This window comes from Canis lupus, chromosome 30 (genome assembly GCF_003254725.2).
Source record: "Canis lupus dingo isolate Sandy chromosome 30, ASM325472v2, whole genome shotgun sequence".
Taxonomy (NCBI): domain Eukaryota; kingdom Metazoa; phylum Chordata; class Mammalia; order Carnivora; family Canidae; genus Canis; species Canis lupus.
In genome coordinates, this window is record NC_064272.1 from 34,847,178 (window position 1) to 34,866,242 (window position 19,065).

At 39.8% G+C, this 19,065-nt stretch overlaps 1 protein-coding gene across 4 annotated transcripts in view; it reads left to right on the plus strand.

Annotated features, from left to right (window-relative positions):
* LRRC49 (leucine rich repeat containing 49) overlaps positions 1–19,065 on the plus strand; it is a 158,834-nt gene that overhangs the window by 22,395 nt on the left and 117,374 nt on the right. For all 4 annotated transcript variants that reach the window (XM_049104437.1, XM_025472296.3, XM_049104438.1 and 1 more), the window contains one exon: positions 7,704–7,847. In XM_049104437.1, the coding sequence (XP_048960394.1) occupies positions 7,704–7,847 (144 nt within the window). The remainder of the gene's footprint in view (positions 1–7,703; positions 7,848–19,065) is intronic.

Below are 19,065 nucleotides of genomic sequence, written 5' to 3' on the forward strand. Positions count from 1 at the left end.
TAAGAACATTCTTGTATGTGTTTCTTCCATGTACCATATGTATTCTAGGGTATACATCTAGGAGTGAAACTGATAGATCAGAGGTTAATTTAAATATCTAACTTTAAAAGATTATGTCAAATTGTTTTCCAAAGTGGTTGTACCAGTTTATACTCTCACCTGTAATGCAGGATAAGTCCAGTTGCTTCACATTCTTTTCAACATTGGAATTGTCATACTTCTTTTTTTTTTTTTTTTATGTCTCAGGGATTTATTAAGTCATACATGCAGAACATACTGCTAATTGCATTAGCAAAAGATCAATGTAAAAACACCCCATAATTCTACAACTATCAATTTAAAAAATGTTGTTTTAGTAGTTGAAAGGTCCAACCTTATATTCTTGCCAGTAAGTAAGTTGTATAGAACGTCATTAGCACGAGCACAGGCTTCTAGAACCTCATAGACCCAAAGGAACATGGTTAGGCGGAGCAACAGCAAGTGTGTGTCCAGGAGGGGTGAGGCAAAGAGGAAGGGTCAGCACTAGTCCAAGTACAGTGTTGGTGATCTGGCAAGATAGTGATTTAAGAAAGTTCATAGTTTAGGAATATCTAAAATTCAAAAACTGTAAAGCTGCAACATGTCATTTTTATAGCTAGTATACTGGAAAACTAAGGAAAGCACTTACTAGTTTTGAATAAAGTAATAAGGAAACAGGAATGTACTTTTACAAATCTACAAAAAAATTTTTAATGCATTATCAGAGATTTTACAAAACAGGGAGGCATGTTGCTCATTAAGAAGGGATTCTATACGAAAAGCACCAAGTTAACAACTGTGGGAATGACCAGTTCAAAGATAAATTAAATGCCTAATTTCAGGAGGGATGGCAGCTCTAGGAAAAAGCTTAAAGCAGTGATAATACTGATCTTTCCTCATCATTTACTGCATTTGACAGAGATTAACTTTTTAAAATTTTACCTGTGACACTTTTACTCAGTTTAATTATGATGTGTACTATGTAATGTAAATTAACCCCCATATTTTGTCAAAATAACTGTCTCCATTCTTTAATCACCTCCCATATGCTGCACACACCCCACCCCAGTACACCCACACTAGAGTAGATTCTTCATCAGGGGGATGTGGGAGTAAGAGGTCTTTTCATAATCTCAGCAAAAGCAAATACACTGTGTTTTTTTTTTTTTTTTTTTTTTAAATCTACTACATGGGTGCAGGAGTGGGATAGTGAGTTGGGTGTCCAACTCTTGGTTTTGGCTCAGGCCATGATCTCAGGCTTGTAAGATTGAGCCCTGAGTGGGGCTCCATGTTCAGTGCAGATTATGGTTGGGATTCTCTTCTCCCCCTCTCCCTTCCCTACTCCCTAAAATAAGTAAATACATCTTTAAAATAGCTCACTACAAAATCAAAAAGATTGATCCAAATTGTTGAGTCCTTCCACTTATTCTATTATGACATAAAATCTAGCGTTAGGGAATGGATTCAGGCCAGTAAATTACTGGGATATTAGATGGCAACATTTTGTGAAGGTGGCTGTGCTTTCTTACCAGAAACTAGTTAGGAAGCATCTGCATTTTCAAACTTGAGACGCTGCAGTCTCTTCTTAAATCAAAGGTCTTGAATAGTTTAGTGCCTAGTGTTCTTAGCAGAACAATGCAACTTAGTTCACAATCTACTTTGGCAACTCTTAAGCTGAGCAAGAATAGGAGCTTTTGAAAAATAAGACTTTAAGAAAGCTTACCATTTGAGGACTAAATTTTAATATAATGTGAAAGTCTTAAGTCTTACAGTTTAAACAGATAAAAACTAAAAATGACTGGTTCAAAATGGTTTTATGGAAAAAGTAATGTGAAACAAAAACTTGGCATTGTGTGTGAAGGCTCCACCATTTTTGAGCAAAGTATAATAAAAGTTCTGAGATGGACAGTGCAGGAGAAGGGCCCAGACATTTACAGCAGCAGGCATTTTCTCTTCCTCTTCTTGCTGGCAGAAGCCAGAGAACCCTCGAATACAGTGTCTTAAGGCCTTGCTGTGTGAGATCCAGGCACTCCAGATAAATATTTAACAGTTCTGATCTCCTTAGGCATGGCCAAACCCTATGGGTAGGTGATGGCAATCAGCTTCCTCTCCTTCAGTTGCTCAATCACGTGTTTGTCGTCCCTGAGATCAAGTTTAGTCCCCATCAGGGTGATGGGGATGTTGGAACAGTGGTGTTGCACTTCCGGGCACCACTATGCTTGAACATTTTCAAATGATGCAGGACTCACAAGAGAAAAGCAAATTAAGACCACATCTGTTTGTGGATAGGATAAGGGATATATAATCTGTCATAATCTTGTCCAGCTGTATCCTATAAGCCCAGATTCACTGGTTTTCCATCAACCATAACATTGGCAGGGTAGTTGTCAAAGGCAGTGGGGATGTATTCTCCAAGGAATCATTGGTTTTACTGATCAGACAACTGCAGCTCCGTCTCCCGCCACCACACACTTGGTGGCCTGCATCTGGGTCACTTGCTGGCCTGTGGTGGCATCAGGGAGCTGAGGTGAAAAGTGGCGGGCTCAGGGCAAGGAGTGCCAGGGCTGGTGTCCAAGCCACCTTGCCCTCCTCCAACAGGAAGCCAGAGCCCAGCAGTGGCCACCACCCAAAGCTCTGGAATTGTCATACCTCTTATTTGCCAGTTAAATTGATATAAAGTAGTGTCTCTTTGTAGTTTTTATTTCTTTTCCCTGATTACTACATAATCTGGGCTCTTTATTTCTGTTGGGTCAGTCAGTTTGTCTGCCTCTATGTCTGTCTGTCTGAATTTTTGTATCTAATTTGTTATGTTCCCCCTCCTCCCTCAGGGCATCTTGGCTGTTTTTTAGTACTTTGCTTTTCTATTGAAATTTTTGTCTTTGAAACATATTTATTTATGAACAGCCTCATGAGCTCCATACTCATGCAGAAGGCAGAGCCTCTCCTGAAGCGGTATAAGTGTACATTCTGGGATGATTCACGAGTTCCTGCCTGTTGATGAACAAGATCTGTCACTGCCACCTACAGTTGGTCAAGTGCAAACTCTAGTCTGATCTCTATAGGCTTTCTACCAGCTGCTAGCCCCAGTCGTTTTGGTGAAAAGCTGATGTAATAAGTGAAAACTTTGATAGATCTAGAAGACCACAGCTGCTAGTTTCTAATCTCACCCAGCCCCTCTGTGTGTCTGTCTGTGTGTGCACTGAATGGGAGGAATGTTGGTGGCCTGGGAACTGTCCAGCTCTGCAGGCTGGCTAGTGTCACTCTAGTGGAGAAGTTATCCAATTGGGTGGGTGTGGAAGGGGAAGAAGAATTAAAGAGTTCTGTCAGTAAAAGAATATCATATGCAAAAGTACTGAGGGTAAAAACAACATGATATTTTTTACTGCCTGAGAATTTAGCATGTATTGAAGAACAGTGAGAAGTTAGGTGAAAGAAGTAGGTAGAGGCTTGATTGTAAAGGGCTTTTTTTAAATAATAAATTTATTTTTTATTGGTGTTCAATTTACCAACTTACAGAATAATGTAGAGGACTTTTGTATGCCACACCAAGGAATTGCTATTTTATCTTGTAGCCTGCTGTTTTTATTTTATTTACTTATTTTTATTTTTATTTTTTGTAGCCCACTATTTAAAAAACTATTCATAACTAATTTCAGTATTTTATGGTTAAAAGTTTATTTTAAAACTTATTTTAAAATGTATATATGATAATTAAACATGTCTATGTAGTTTTCACCGTATAATATACCTTTAAGGATTCATTTAATTCTATTTTATTTTTAAAGCAAGAGTTGAGGGGTGGGGCAGAGGCAGAAGGAGAAAAAGAGAAAGTCTTAAGCAGACTCCACACTCAGCCTGGAGCCTGACGTGGGGTTCGCTCTCACAACCCTGAGATCATGACCTGAGCTGAAATCAAGAGTTGGACACTTAACCAACTGAGCCACCCAGGTTCCCCTACCTTTAAGAATTCATTGGGCATTACCCAAGATCTTTGAGGGATCCTGATAAATGAATAGCATATCACTTGATCCAAATGTAATGTGTAGGAATCATTTGCCAACTGTTAAGATGGTGAAAAATGCTCTATTCCTTGTTAGTTGACCTGTATTATGTCATATAATTTCTGCACTGTGTATGTACTTATTCCATGTATAGAGAATAAATATTTGCACCACACAAATTATTTCTCAAGGCTCTATAAGAAGGAAGTTTTATTTTTTTAATTTATTTTATTTTTAAAAATATTTTATTTATTTATTCATGAGAGACCCACAGAGAGAGAGAGATAGAGACAGAGAGAGAGGCAGAGACACAGGCAGAGGGAGAAGCAGGCTCCATGCAGGGAACCCAACATGGGACTCTGTCCCTGGTCTCCAGGATTATGCCCTGGGCCGAAGGCAGCGCTAAACTGCTGAGCCACCCAGGCTGCCCAAGAAGGAAGTTTTACATGAAAATCCAAGTCTTGTTTCAAAATACCTAAATCCACTAAGCAGAAATTTCGAATATTTCAAAGTAAAGACAGCCTAGGTGACCTTAAGCTTCTAAAAAGTCAGGAGATAAACTATTCAAGATGAAACAATGTCCAGTTCTTTAAAAAAGCATCGGGTAGTTTAAAATCTAAAAGAAGGGGATCCCTGGGGACGACCCAGCAGGGGATCCCTGGTCGCCCTGCTGTCTAAGGGCAGGTCTATTTTTAACTCTTTGAGGAACCTCCACACAGTTTTCCAGAGTGGCTGCACCAGTTCACATTCCCACCAACAGTGTATGAGGGTTCCCTTTTCTCCGCATCCCCTCCAACATTTGTGGTTTCCTGCCTTGTTAATTTGCCCCAATCACTGGCATGAGGTGGTATCTCATTGTGGTTTTGATTTGTATTTCTCTGATGGCAAGTGATGCAGAGCATTTTCTCATATGCATGTTGGCCATGTCTATGTCTTCCTCTGTGAGATTTCTGTTCATGTCTTTTGCCCATTTCATGATTGGATTGTTTGTTTCTTTGCTGTTGAGTTTAATAAGTTCTTTATAGATCTTGGAAACTAGCCCTTTATCTGATGCGTCATTTGCAAATATCTTCTCCCATTCTGTAGGTTGTCTTTGAGTTTTGTTGACTGTATCCTTTGCTGTGCAAAAGCTTCTTATCTTGATGAAGTCCCAATAGTTCATTTTTGCTTTTGTTTCTTTTGCCTTTGTGGATGTATCTTGTAAGAAGTTACTGTGGCCGAGTTCAAAAAGGGTGTTGCCTGTGTTCTCCTCTAGGATTTTGATGGAATCTTGTCTCACATTTAGATCTTCCAATTTCTTTTCTTTATGTGAAATTTTATCTATCTATCTATCTATCTATCTATCTATCTATCTATCTATCATTTAAATTCAATTTGCTAACATATGGCTCTCAATTTCTGATGTAGATTTTTTTTAGTCTTTCTAAATTTGTTCTCTGGGTAAAAGGTTGCTTTAATGTGGACACAAATGTGCTTCAGGAGGAATCTGTTCTTTCAAGGCCATGTTTCCTTTGGGGAGAGCTTGCCCTTTTTGTGACTGCTTGGCTGAAAGCAGACATTTGCTCTTTCAGCATTGCTGAGTCAGAAGGTTGTCCTTATCCAGACAGAGCAGTTTGGGTCACTCTTATACATAAAGATGAGACTGGAGTATCCAGCCTTCCTAGATGTATTACAAAGCCCTGCAGTCTATGGGAGACCCTCCCTCTCTGACTAGTAGGACCCATTATTGGGCTTTCTGACATTTCCATCATTTCTTCTTAGTGTGAAGTTTATTAACTAATGGAGAACTGTACCCTCACCCTATACCACCTTTTGCTTGAAATTTTTATCATTTACTGTAACCTTGTCCATGGCTGCAATGTGTAATACAATAGGCTCCATCAGAGATGTTGACACAATTCTGGCCTGATTGCAAACCAAGAATCCAAATAATATCCCCAGTGTGTTTTAAAAAAATACCTCTTGATACCTCTATTTTAGAATTAATAATGTTTCCTTTTCAGAGTTACCACACTGAGTAAGAAATAACTCTGCAATGTACGCATTCTAATGATCAGTCTCACCAGGACCAAGAAAGTAGAGAAAGGTAGTTTTCTGAAAGAAATGCCCCAGGATCAGTAGCAGAAGGGAGAAGACACCTTATGCATTTCATATAACAATTGTGGCCCTTCATTCTATGTGTTTATATCTTTCCTATGCTCAAGAAAGTTTTATGTCTTTGAATATTGCTTTCCCTTTCATGTTGATTACCTCTATATTGTTTGTCTTCCATATTCCCATCTTAGCTTTTATTCTTCGTACCTCCATTTTTCCTTAGTATTTTAGGGGAATTTCTCAAACTTATAGATGACATTATTGATTTTCTACAGTGTCTATTTTGCTTTTCACTGATTCCATGCATTTTAAATTCTATCACTTACTTGTTTTTGAAATGCTTTTGTCCATGTCTCATTGTACAATTCACTGTTTCTTCTTTTACAGTTTTTATTTATTTTCATTTTACATTAATTAGACCAAAAGTATTAGGACAAATTTTAAAGCACAGTCAAATGTCATCTTTCTATGTTACTGACTTTATAATAAACATAGGTTTCCCCTTTTGAACCCAGATGGAATCTGGATGGTATTTCTTGAATGTAAGAGAAAGTCCAATAGCAACATACAAACTGAATTATAAATCTAAGAAAAAGTTCTTTTTTAGCCAACATCTCCTTTGAAGTGTTAAATAAAAATTTTCAAATAATACTGGGATGACAGTACAGATGAGCAAATCTCTAGCAAGTATGGAAACATTTATTTTAATGTTTGGAAGAAAAGTGCTATATGTTTGACTTATTGTTAACTTAAGTAGTTAATTGATGAATTCCCCCGCAAGGACCCCTACTTATGTGTCGTAGAGAACCATCATGCTGTTGCTTGCTCTGTTACACTAGTGAGGCTTAAAATCCTATTGTGCTCTCATCACTTCATGGGTGCAGCTTTTCTGTACTGTGAAACTCAGAGCTCCTCTGCCATAGGTCAGAGCTTGTGTGTATGTGCCTATTCCATTATGCAGTTCCTCTTGTTCTGACACTTAATGTCCACCATATTGTACTCTGTCTAAACGTTATTGGTCTCCTCTCGTAAGCACTTCCACTAATAAAGAATATCCACCCTCACTCTCCACTCGGGATCCTAGTTCCTTGTATCTTTTCCATTTAGATTCTTGATGGTTTTCAGGATCCTACAGTGTAAATGGAACAAACAAGGGTGGTGTGATAGTGTTCCGTTTCCTTGCTTTTTCTCTCAGGGGGCTATCTTGTTTGGTTAAAACGTTGTGAGCTTCTGCCGTGAATCACAATAAGTTTTTATTTGGCAAGTAGTATGTATAGTTCTCGTCACCTTTATCTGGACCTGGCATAGTATTGGGCAATTAGAGATGCCCCAAAGATGAGTTGTTGATTATTTGATAAAGTTTACCTCAAATATTTACTATGGTGAAGTTATAAAATACATTCCTTTAGCTAATTTTCGCAAGTTAAATGACTTCTTTTTATTTACCACAGAGGAAATTAGAAATACATTTTTAAATATTTTCATGTAAACCTATCACTGAATCCAGTGACTATTTTATTTTTAGGGCTTTTATAACGTGCGTATCTGTGACTTATGCCTGCTAATCATCCCTTTCTCATTTTTTAACAGATTACCAAAATTGAAAATGTCAATCATCTGTGTGATTTGAGAGTTTTAAATCTTGCTAGGAACCTTTTAAGTCATGTGGATAATCTTAATGGGCTGGATTCACTAACTGAACTTAACCTGCGACACAATCAAATTACTTTTGTGGTGAGTATTAAAATGGAATCAATATGTGATTTCTGCCTTCTAAGTAGGTGAAATAAATGTTATGGCATTTCCTTATTGAAAGTAAGATCTATGGTAATTTAGTTTTTTTTTTTTTTTAAGATTTTATTTATTTATTCATGAGAGACACAGAGAGAGAGAGAGAGAGGCAGAGACACAGGCAGAGGGAAAAGCAGGCTCCATGCAGGGAGCCCGATGCAGGACTTGATCCCCGGCTCCCAGGACTAGACCCCAGGCCGAAGGCGGCGCTAAACTGCCGAGCCACCTGGGCTACCTGGTAATTTACTTCTTTTCTGAATTTAATTGTGGATAAAATTGTTAAGCTTTATATTTTGATAAGGGAAGTGTTAGGTGTTTTCATTTTAAAAGATAAATGTAAAATTAGAAACAAGTATTATCAATAAATGAATTAGCTAATATAAATAAGTACTGAATGCTTTCCTGTTCTATCATGGGAATAGAATTAATAAGAAAGAAGGTTATTGGGGACTTAAAGTTAATAAGTTGTTGCACCAGGAGGGAAGAGGCACAGAAAGGAGAGGCTGAAGGCTGTGTAGACATGCATAAATATCATATCCTTTGCAGTGTTTCAAGAGGCAGGCTGGTATTGTGGAAAAAGCATTGTATAGGGCATCAGAGATCTCATTCTGGTCACAGCGTCATCTCTCATTAGCAGGGTGACCTTGAGTAAATCATTAACTCTATACGCCTCAGTTCACTTTTCTCTTAATGTGAGGGCCTTGCGCTACATTATTTCTCGGATCCTGCTTAGCTTGTTGAATCTGGAGAAAGACATAAAGGTGCTCAAGAACTGGCATGTGAGCAGAAGGAAAAAAGTTAGCACTGTGGGTGCACACACACAGAAAGGCAGCTCTGGAGAACTTGAGGATGAACTTTGTTGTATTTATAGCTTTATTCAAGTTCAGCAATGAAATAACAACCTGATGCTCAGGTATTTTGTACTTGTGCACATGTGAGGAGCACTAGAAATAGGACTTTGCGCTGTATGACGGATTACAGGCCAAGAAGACTTCTAACGGTTTATTAGAACATTTGTTTTTTAAACAAGCTTCCTTTCTTTAAATGCAATAGAAAATACTAGGTTCTCTCTGGATATAAGTCAAGTACTTTTAAAGGTACAATCTAACTTTTAACTTTTTTTAGACATTAATTTCCTCATTGTTCAGTTTGGTTTCATTTTAAAGTTTTCCCAGAAAATCAGAGCTCAGTAATGCTCACATCTTCTAAGAGGTTGGGATAATTTTTTTTTTTAATTTATTTTTTATTGGTGTTCAATTTACTAACATACAGAATAACCCCCAGTGCCCGTCACCCATTCACTCCCACCCCCCGCCCTCCTCCCCTTCCACCACCCCTAGTTCGTTTCCCAGAGTTAGCAGTCTTTACGTTCTGTCTCCCTTTCTGATATTTCCCACACATTTCTTCCCCCTTCCCTTATATTCCCTTTCACTACTATTTATATTCCCCAAATGAATGAGAACATATAATGTTTGTCCTTCTCCGACTGGCTTACTTCACTCAGCATAATACCCTCCAGTTCCATCCACGTTGAAGCAAATGGTGGATATTTGTCATTTCTAATAGCTGAGTAATATTCCATTGTATACATAAACCACATCTTCTTTATCCATTCATCTTTCGTTGGACACCGAGGCTCCTTCCAGAGTTTGGCTATCGTGGCCATTGCTGCTATAAACATCGGGGTGCAGGTGTCCCGGCGTTTCATTGCATTTGTATCTTTGGGGTAAATCCCCAACAGTGCAATTGCTGGGTCGTAGGGCAGATATATTTTTAACTGTTTGAGGAACCTCCACACAGTTTTCCAGAGTGGCTGCACCAGTTCACATTCCCACCAACAGTGTATGAGGGTTCCCTTTTCTCCGCATCCTCTCCAACATTTGTTGTTTCCTGCCTTGTTAATTTTCCCCATTCTCACTGGTGTGAGGTGGTATCTCATTGTGGTTTTGATTTGTATTTCCCTGATGGCAAGTGATGCAGAGCATTTTCTCATGTGCATGTTGGCCATGTCTATGTCTTCCTCTGTGAGATTTCTGTTCATGTCTTTTGCCCATTTCATGATTGGATTGTTTGTTTCTATGGTGTTGAGTTTGATAAGTTCTTTATAGATCTTGGAAACTAGCCCTTTATCTGATATGTCATTTGCAAATATCTTCTCCCATTCTGTAGGTTGTCTTTGAGTTTTGTTGACTGTATCCTTTGCTGTGCAAAAGCTTCTTATCTTGATGAAGTCCCAATAGTTCATTTTTGCTTTTGTTTCTTTTGCCTTCGTGGATGTATCTTGCAAGAAGTTACTATGGCCGAGTTCAAAAAGGGTGTTGCCTGTGTTCTTCTCTAGGATTTTGATGGAATGTTGTCTCACATTTAGATCTTTCATCCATTTTGAGTTTATCTTTGTGTATGGTGAAAGAGAGTGGTCTAGTTTCATTCTTCTGCATGTGGATGTCCAATTTTCCCAGCACCATTTATTGAAGAGACTGTCTTTCTTCCAATGGATAGTCTTTCCTCCTTTATCGAATATTAGTTGCCCATAAAGTTCAGGGTCCACTTCTGGATTCTCTATTCTGTTCCACTGATCTATGTGTCTGTTTTTGTGCCAGTACCACACTGTCTTGATGACCACAGCTTTGTAGTACAACCTGAAATCTGGCATTGTGATGCCCCCAGATATGGTTTTCTTTTTTAAAATTCCCCTGGCTATTCGGGGTCTTTTCTGATTCCACACAAATCTTAAAATAATTTGTTCTAACTCTCTGAAGAAAGTCCATGGTATTTTGATAGGGATTGCATTAAACGTGTATATTGCCCTGGGTAACATTGACATTTTCACAATATTAATTCTGCCAATCCATGAGCATGGAATATTTTTCCATCTCTTTGTGTCTTCCTCAATTTCTTTCAGAAGTGTTCTATAGTTTTGAGGGTATAGATCCTTTACATCTTTGGTGAGGTTTATTCCTAGGTATCTTATGCTTTTGGGTGCAATTGTAAATGGGATTGACTCCTTAATTTCTCTTTCTTCAGTCTCATTGTTAGTGTATAGAAATGCCACTGACTTCTGGGCATTGATTTTGTATCCTGCCACGCTACCGAATTGCTGTATGAGTTCTAGCAATCTTGGGGTGGAGACTTTTGGGTTTTCTATGTACAGTATCATGTCATCGGCGAAGAGGGAGAGTTTGACTTCTTCTTTGCCAATTTGAATGCCTTTAATGTCTTTTTGTTGTCTGATTGCTGAGGCTAGGACTTCCAGTACTATGTTGAATAGCAGTGGTGAGAGTGGACATCCCTGTCTTGTTCCTGATCTTAGGGGAAAGGCTCCCAGTGCTTCCCCATTGAGAATGATATTTGCTGTGGGCTTTTCGTAGATGGCTTTTAAGATGTCGAGGAATGTTCCCTCTATCCCTACACTCTGAAGAGTTTTGATCAGGAATGGATGCTGTATTTTGTCAAATGCTTTCTCTGCATCTAATGAGAGGATCATATGGTTCTTGGTTTTTCTCTTGCTGATATGATGAATCACATTGATTGTTTTACGGGTGTTGAACCAGCCTTGTGTCCCAGGGATAAATCCTACTTGGTCATGGTGAATAATTTTTTTAATGTACTGTTGGATCCTATTGGCCAGTATCTTGTTGAGAATTTTTGCATCCATGTTCATCAGGGATATTGGTCTGTAATTCTCCTTTTTGGTGGGGTCTTTGTCTGGTTTTGGAATTAAGGTGATGCTGGCCTCATAGAACGAATTTGGAAGTACTCCATCTCTTTCTATCTTTCCAAACAGCTTTAGGAGAATAGGTATGGTTTCTTCTTTAAACGTTTGATAAAATTCCCCAGGGAAGCCATCTGGCCCTGGACTCTTGTGTCTTGGGAGGTTTTTGATGACTGCTTCAATTTCCTCCCTGGTTATTGGCCTGTTCAGGTTTTCTATTTCTTCCTGTTCCAGTTTTGGTAGTTTGTGGCTTTGCAGGAATGCGTCCATTTCTTCTAGATTGCCTAATTTATTGGCGTATAGCTGTTCATAATATGTTTTTAAAATCGTTTGTATTTCCTTGGTGTTGGTAGTGATCTCTCCTTTCTCATTCATGATTTTATTAATTTGAGTCTTCTCTCTCTTCTTTTTAATAAGGCTGGCTAATGGTTTATCTATCTTATTAATTCTTTCAAAGAACCAACTCCTGGTTTTGTTGATCTGTTCCACAGTTCTTCTGGTCTCGATTTCGTTGAGTTCTGCTCGAATCTTTATTAACTCCCTTCTTATCTTGGGTATAGGATCTATTTGCTGTTTTTTCTCTAGCTCCTTTATGTGTAAGGTTAGCTTTTGTATTTGAGTTCTTTCCAGTTTTTGAATGGATGCTTGTATTGCGATGTATTTCCCCCTTAGGACTGCTTTTGCAGCATCCCAAAGATTTTGAACGGTTGTATCTTCATTCTCATTAGTTTCCATGAATCTTTTTAATTCTTCCTTAATTTCCTGGTTGACCCTTTTATCTTTTAGCAGGATGGTCCTTAACCTCCACGTGTTTGAGGTCCTTCCAAACTTCTTGTTGTGATTTAGTTCTAATTTCAAGGCATTATGGTCTGAGAATATGCAGGGGACAATCCCAATCTTTTGGTATCGGTTCAGACCCGATTTGTGACCCAATATGTGGTCTATTCTGGAGAAAGTTCCATGTGCGCTTGAGAAGAATGTGTATTCAGTTGAGTTTGGATGTAAAGTTCTGTAGATATCTGTGAAATCCATCTGGTCTAGTGTATCATTTAAAGCTCTCGTTTCTTTGGAGATGTTGTGCTTAGAAGACCTATCGAGTATAGAAAGAGCTAGATTGAAGTCACCAAGTATAAGTGTATTATTATCTAAGTATTTCTTCACTTTGGTTAATAATTGATTGATATATTTGGCAGCTCCCATATTCGGGGCATATATATTGAGGATTGTTAAGTCCTCTTGTTGAATAGATCCTTTAAGTATGATATAGTGTCCCTCTTCATCTCTCACTACAGTCTTTGGGGTAAATTTTAGTTTATCTGATATAAGGATGGCTACCCCTGCTTTCTTTTGAGGACCATTCGAATGGTAAATGGTTCTCCAACCTTTTATTTTCAGGCTGTAGGTGTCCTTCTGTCTAAAATGAGTCTCTTGTAGACAGAAAATAGATGGGTCCTGCTTTTTTATCCAGTCTGAAACCCTGCACCTTTTGATGGGGTCATTAAGCCCGTTCACATTCAGAGTTACTATTGAGAGATATGAGTTTAGTGTCATCATGATATCTATTCAGTCCTTGTTTTTGTGGACTGTTCCACTGAACTTCTTCTTAAAGGGGAATTTTAAGAGTCCCCCTTAAAATTTCTTGCAGAGCTGGTTTGGAGGTCACATATTCTTTTAGTTGCTGCCTGTCTTGGAAGCTCTTTATCTCTCCTTCCATTTTGAATGAGAGCCTTGCTGGATAAAGTATCCTTGGTTGCATGTTCTTCTCATTTAGGACCCTGAATATATCCTGCCAGCCCTTTCTGGCCTGCCAGGTCTCTGTGGAGGGGTCTGCTGTTACCCTAATACTCCTCCCCATAAAAGTCAGGGATTTCTTGTCTCTTGCTGCTTTAAGGATCTTCTCTTTATCTTTGGAATTTGCAAGCTTCACTATTAAATGGTCGAGGTGTTGAACGGTTTTTATTGATTTTAGGGGGGGATCTCTCTATTTCCTGGATCTGAATGCCTGTTTCCCTTCCCAGATTAGGAAAGTTTTCAGCTAGAATTTGTTCAAATACATATTCTGGCCCTCTGTCCCTTTCGGCGCCCTCGGGAACCCCAATTAAACGTAGGTTTTTCTTTCTCAGGCTGTCGTTTATTTCCCTTAATCTATCTTCATGGTCTTTTAATTGTTTGTCTCTTTTTTCCTCAGTTTCCGTCTTTGCTATCAACTTGTCTTCTAGGTCACTCACTCGTTCTTCCACCTCGTTAACCCTCGTCGTTAGGACTTCTAGTTTGGATTGCATCTCATTCAATTGATTTTTAATTTCTGCCTGATTAGCTCTAAATTCTGCAGTCATAAAGTCTCTTGAGTCCTTTATACTTTTTTCTAGAGCCACCAGTAGCTGTATAATAGTGCTTCTGAATTGGCTTTCTGACATTGAATTGTAATCCAGATTTTGTAACTCTGTGGGAGAGAGGACTGTTTCTGATTCTTTCTTTTGAGGTGAGCTTTTCCTTCTAGTCATTTTGCTCAGTGCAGAGTGGCCAAAAGCAAGTTGTATTGGGAAAAAGAGAAAAAGAGAGGAGAGAAAGAAGGAAAGAAAAGAGAAAGAGAAAAAAAAAAGGGAAGAAAAAAAAAACGGAAAAAAAAAAGAAGAAAAAGAGAAAGAAAAAGAAAGGAGAAGAAAAAGGGGGTGGGGGAAGGAAACAAATCAAAAAGCAAAACAAAACAAAACAAAAACAAAACAAAACAAAAAAAAAAGAACCACGGGGGAGTATCTTCTGATTCTGTGTACTTTAAGTCCCTTGGCTTCTCCTGGAAGTTGTCCGTCTAGCTGGTGTTCTGGGGGAGGGGCCTGTTGTGCTGATTTTCAGGTGTTAGCAGTTGGGGGAGCTGCTGTGCCCCTGCCTGGTGCAGGGCTCAGTGGGGGTTGTTTACCCCGTGAGGCCGCAGGAGGAACAGCCCCAGTGGCGGGGCAGCTCTGGAAACCTGGATTCAGCTCCAGCAGGAACTCCGTCTGCAGGGCCTGGAGGCTCCGGGCGGGGCCGCTGATCTGCTCAGCTGGGGCAGGAGCGTCCTCGCTGTCCTGGGCCCTCCCGGCCTCTGCCTGTCCCGGGGGAGGCGGATCCTGGGCTGTGTCCCGGCGCCCTGTGCTCCGGAGCCTGCGCTGTTGGATTCGCGCTCCCGGGCCGCGCAGCCCCCTCCGCGGAGCCGCCGCCCGAGCCTCCCGGAGCTGCTCCTGGAACCGCGCAGGCCTCTCTGTACGGAGCCTCTTCCTCTGCCCGAGCCCCTCCGAGCTGCTCCCGGGGCCGCGCAGCCCCCTCCGCGGAGCCGCCGCCCGAGCCCCTCCTGAGCTGCTCCGGGTCCCGCCGGTCGCGCCGTGCGCGCTGCAGCCCTTGGGGAGCTCGGCGCACTCTCCTGGGCGCGCAGTTGCTGTTACTGTCCCCGGGAGCCCGAGGGCATCCCCGCCCTCCTGGGTCCTGCTCCAACCTCCCCGCGAGCCCCTTTCCCCCGGGAAGGTCGGTGCAGCTCCTGCGTCTCCGGGACGGGGCTCTCCTGTCCTGGGGACACTCGTCCCTGGCCTCAGCCCGGCTCCTCGCGGCCCCTCCCCCTTGGAGGCCTTTGTTTCTTTATTTCTTTTTCCCCAGTCTTCCTACCTTGGATAGAAGCGCGAACTCTTCTCACTGTTGCATTCCAGGTGTTCTCTCTTTAATTCTCAGGCCGAATTCATAGATTTTCAGGATGATTGGAAGGTTTTCTAGGTAATTTGGTGGAGACAGGTGATTTGGGGACCCTACTCTTCCGCCATCTTGCTCCTCCCCCCGAGGTTGGGATAATTTCAGAATCTTTTTCCAAGACCTGGATTCATTCCAGAGCCCCTAAATTCTGTCAGGCCTTCCCCAGATTGGATTTACATATTGGAGATAGCTTGTTTATTTTAAAAGACCTCCAGATTGAATTAATCTGTTATATCACTGAGTGTCTAGGAACTGCTCAGGCTAGCCGGACTTGATCTGTCCTCAGGACACTGGCTGTGGTAAGAATCCAAGAAGCCAGGGACAGCTGGGTGGCTCAGTGGTTGAGCGTCTGGCTTCAGCTCAGCTTGTGATCCCAGGGTCCTGGAATCGAGTCCCACATTGGGCTCCCTGCATGGAGCCTGCTTCTCCCTCTGCCTGTGTCTCTGCCTCTCTCTGTGTGTGTGTGTGTGTCTCTCATGAGTGAATAAGTAAAATCTTTAAAAAAAAAAAAAATCCAAAAAGCTTTGGTAGAGTGGGGCACAGAAATCTATTGACTTTTGCATATTCCTGTCTATATTCTTTCATTTGAAAAGTACATAATGTGTATCAAGGAAATTGCTTACTGAATTTCCCAGTGAGTATATCTGATCATTACTGTTATAGCTTAGGCAGCTGCCAACACCTATGAGAAAGGAAATTGTATTAACTTCTAAAAGGTAAAAAGATTTAATAAGTATGATGCATATGTTATCCTCATGATAATGAGCATGCATATTAATTTATAGGAAATTGTAAATGTACATAGAAGGATATATAAGACTGGATCCAACTTTTCTTTGTTTCTTTTTCAAAGCATCCTTTCCTAAAACAGCCAAGAGACTTTTAAATCTAAGGATTCATTTTTCTTTCCCTCAACATCTCTTCTCTTCTCTAGGACCAGTTATCACACAATTCTTTTGCTTTTTTTTTTTTTTTTTTCCTTTCATGGTTTTGATTTTCCCGAGGGCTGGTAATCCTTAAATGGAGGGCTGTGCTAAGTACTGGCTGGGTCTCCTCAGCTGAATAGGTCTTTTTAACTCCAAGCTCTCTCCCTAAAATGATCACTGAATTTGTGTAAGTTGTCGAATCCCACACATTGGCAGGTTTCCCTTTAGAGTGAGTGGAAAGGAAAAGGGATGCTTGCTTTGTAATTGCCTAAATAAAAGAACCAACTCTTTGGGGGGATAGAAGGACTTTACTATCTTCTGTGCTGGGTGCAACTGCCATTCCTTTCTTGCCTCTGGTGCTAATGTAGCAGCTATTAACTGTCTCCATGGACAAAACACCCATACTCTCCATCCTTCCTTGACAGATACTGTGTTTTGTTTAGAAAACAGATCCTGAGACTCCAGCAGAGTGTTTCTCCATCCAGCTGCTCTGTACATTGCCTGTGCACAGGCATGGCGGGGGTGGGGGTGAGGGAGAGATGGGTTTGTTGCCGCTCTGGGAATAGCTGTTGAGTAGATAGACCTTTGATTATACATCTACTTGATTAGCCACAGTTAACCACTGTCCACACCTACTGTCTGTATGTACTGTGTCTGAGCACAGAGTAAAATGGCATTTTGTCAGAGAGGATTGCTATGGCTGTGTGTGGTACAGCGTGTCTCTTGCCAGTTCTGAGCCAGAGTTTTCTCTGGGCTTATCACTAATAAGATCCTATCTGCTTTTCAGTTTCCTGAAATTCATCAAAAATGTAGATCTCTTAGTGATGACTCTCTTGTTTTTAGCATTTCCATCAATTTGCTCATTTTGTGTGTTTTTATTGCTTCACCCATTGAATCTTGTAGGAGAGATGAAACAAATGTGTTACCTACTTCACTGTCTTATCAGAAAATTTCTCTGAAGTTTTTGGGGTGCCTAGGTGGCTTAGTTGGTTAGACGTCTGCCTTCAGCTCAGGTCATGATCCTGGGTCCGGTCCTGGGATTGAGCCCTACGTCAGGCTCCCTGGTCAGCCAGGAGCCTGCTTATCCCTCTCGCTCTGCCCCTTCCCCTTCTTTGCTCTCTCATTCTCTCTCTCTCTCTCAAATCAATAAATAAAATCTTATTAAAAAAATTCTCTGATGTTTTTGATGTAGAAAAGTTTGTGTTTGTTTATTGTAGTTTAAAGTCACTGATCTTTTTCTGGGAGATTTTATAAATTTCAGACCAAACATCTTTTTTGTTTATATGGTAGTCCCTTTTAAACAACTGTGAAACATTTCAGGCATTCTGAAAAGAATGGGAAATAATATTACTACACACATCTGTGTATCTACCAATCAACTTAATAAATAAAAAACCCTTCAAATATAGTTAAGGCCTAATGTGTAACCCTCCCCCATCACATTTCCTCCCTCCTTTGCAGATGTAAGCACAAATCTGAGTATGGTGTTTATTCCCATGGCTGTCTGTTTCCTTTTCCATGTATGTATGTGTCCCTCCTTAAACAATATCAAGTAATTGTTTGGCATGCTTTTAAATGTTCTATGAATAGTATCATCATATACATATTTTCTGTAAGTTGCTTTTATTAGCATGCTTTGAGATTTATCTGTGTTGTTATCTGTAGCTCTGGTTCACTAATTTTCAGTGTTATATAGCATTCCATTGTATAATTGTAATTAACTATTCCTTCTACTTATGGACAATAGTATTGTTTCCAATTTTTTATTGTTGAGAAGTGTCACAAATAACATTTTTGTGCATGTCTTTTTGTAAATATGTATAACAGTTTCTCTAGGACAGTGGCTTTCAGACCATAATCTATGATAATAAATAAAATTTCCGTTAAAATCCAGTTCTTAAATACACAGTTATTAAATATTTATATGGGTACATTACAAATAATAGAAGGAAGGATTTCATGAAGCTATACCTACCCTTGCTCTTCTTGCTATACCTACCCTTGCTCTCCAAAACTTGGTAACAACCTTTGGTACAACCGAATTACATTTCCATCAGGGTTACCTGGGAGTTCCTTTAACTTCACGTCTTTGTTAATACTTGATATTGTCAGACCTTTTATTTTTGCCCATCTTTTAACTATGAAATTATATTGCATTAAGATTTTAATTTGAATTTCCAGTGAGGTTGAATGCCTTTCATCTTATTCTTCTGTGATAATTGCAATTGCTTCTTCTGTGAATAGTTTTATCTTTTGCCCATTTTAATGACAGGATTTTTTTTTCTTTTTCCTTTTGATTAGTGGTATTTCTTTTGCTCTGCTGCATTTTGAGGAACAGAAGTAAAATAGCTTTCTTTATTGTTTCTGGAGTTTTTTGTTTGTTTGAAAAATCCTTAAAGGTTGAGGATATAAAGATATTTTTCTGTTTTGTCTAAAAAAAGTTTTGAAGTTGCTCTTCACAGGTTTTATCTATTTGGAATTGATTTTTGCTCGTGGTATAAAATTGAAATCCAGTTTTGTTTTCTTTTTTTCTCATATGGATTGCTAATTGTCCCAGCACCATATGTTGAAAAGTAGACTCTTTCTGTCCTTCCTTCTCCCCTTGGCATTATCTCCCTCTAGCAAATTAAATGTCCACATATGCATGGGTGCCTGGCCTCTCTGGTCTGTTCAATTGATCCCTATCTATGTTCCTATATAACACTATCTTAATAACTGTAACCTCTATTGTGAACTGGGAATTAATAGCATGAGGTCCCCAATCTTTCTTCTTCTTCCTTTTGCTTTCTATCCTAGCCTTCCATTC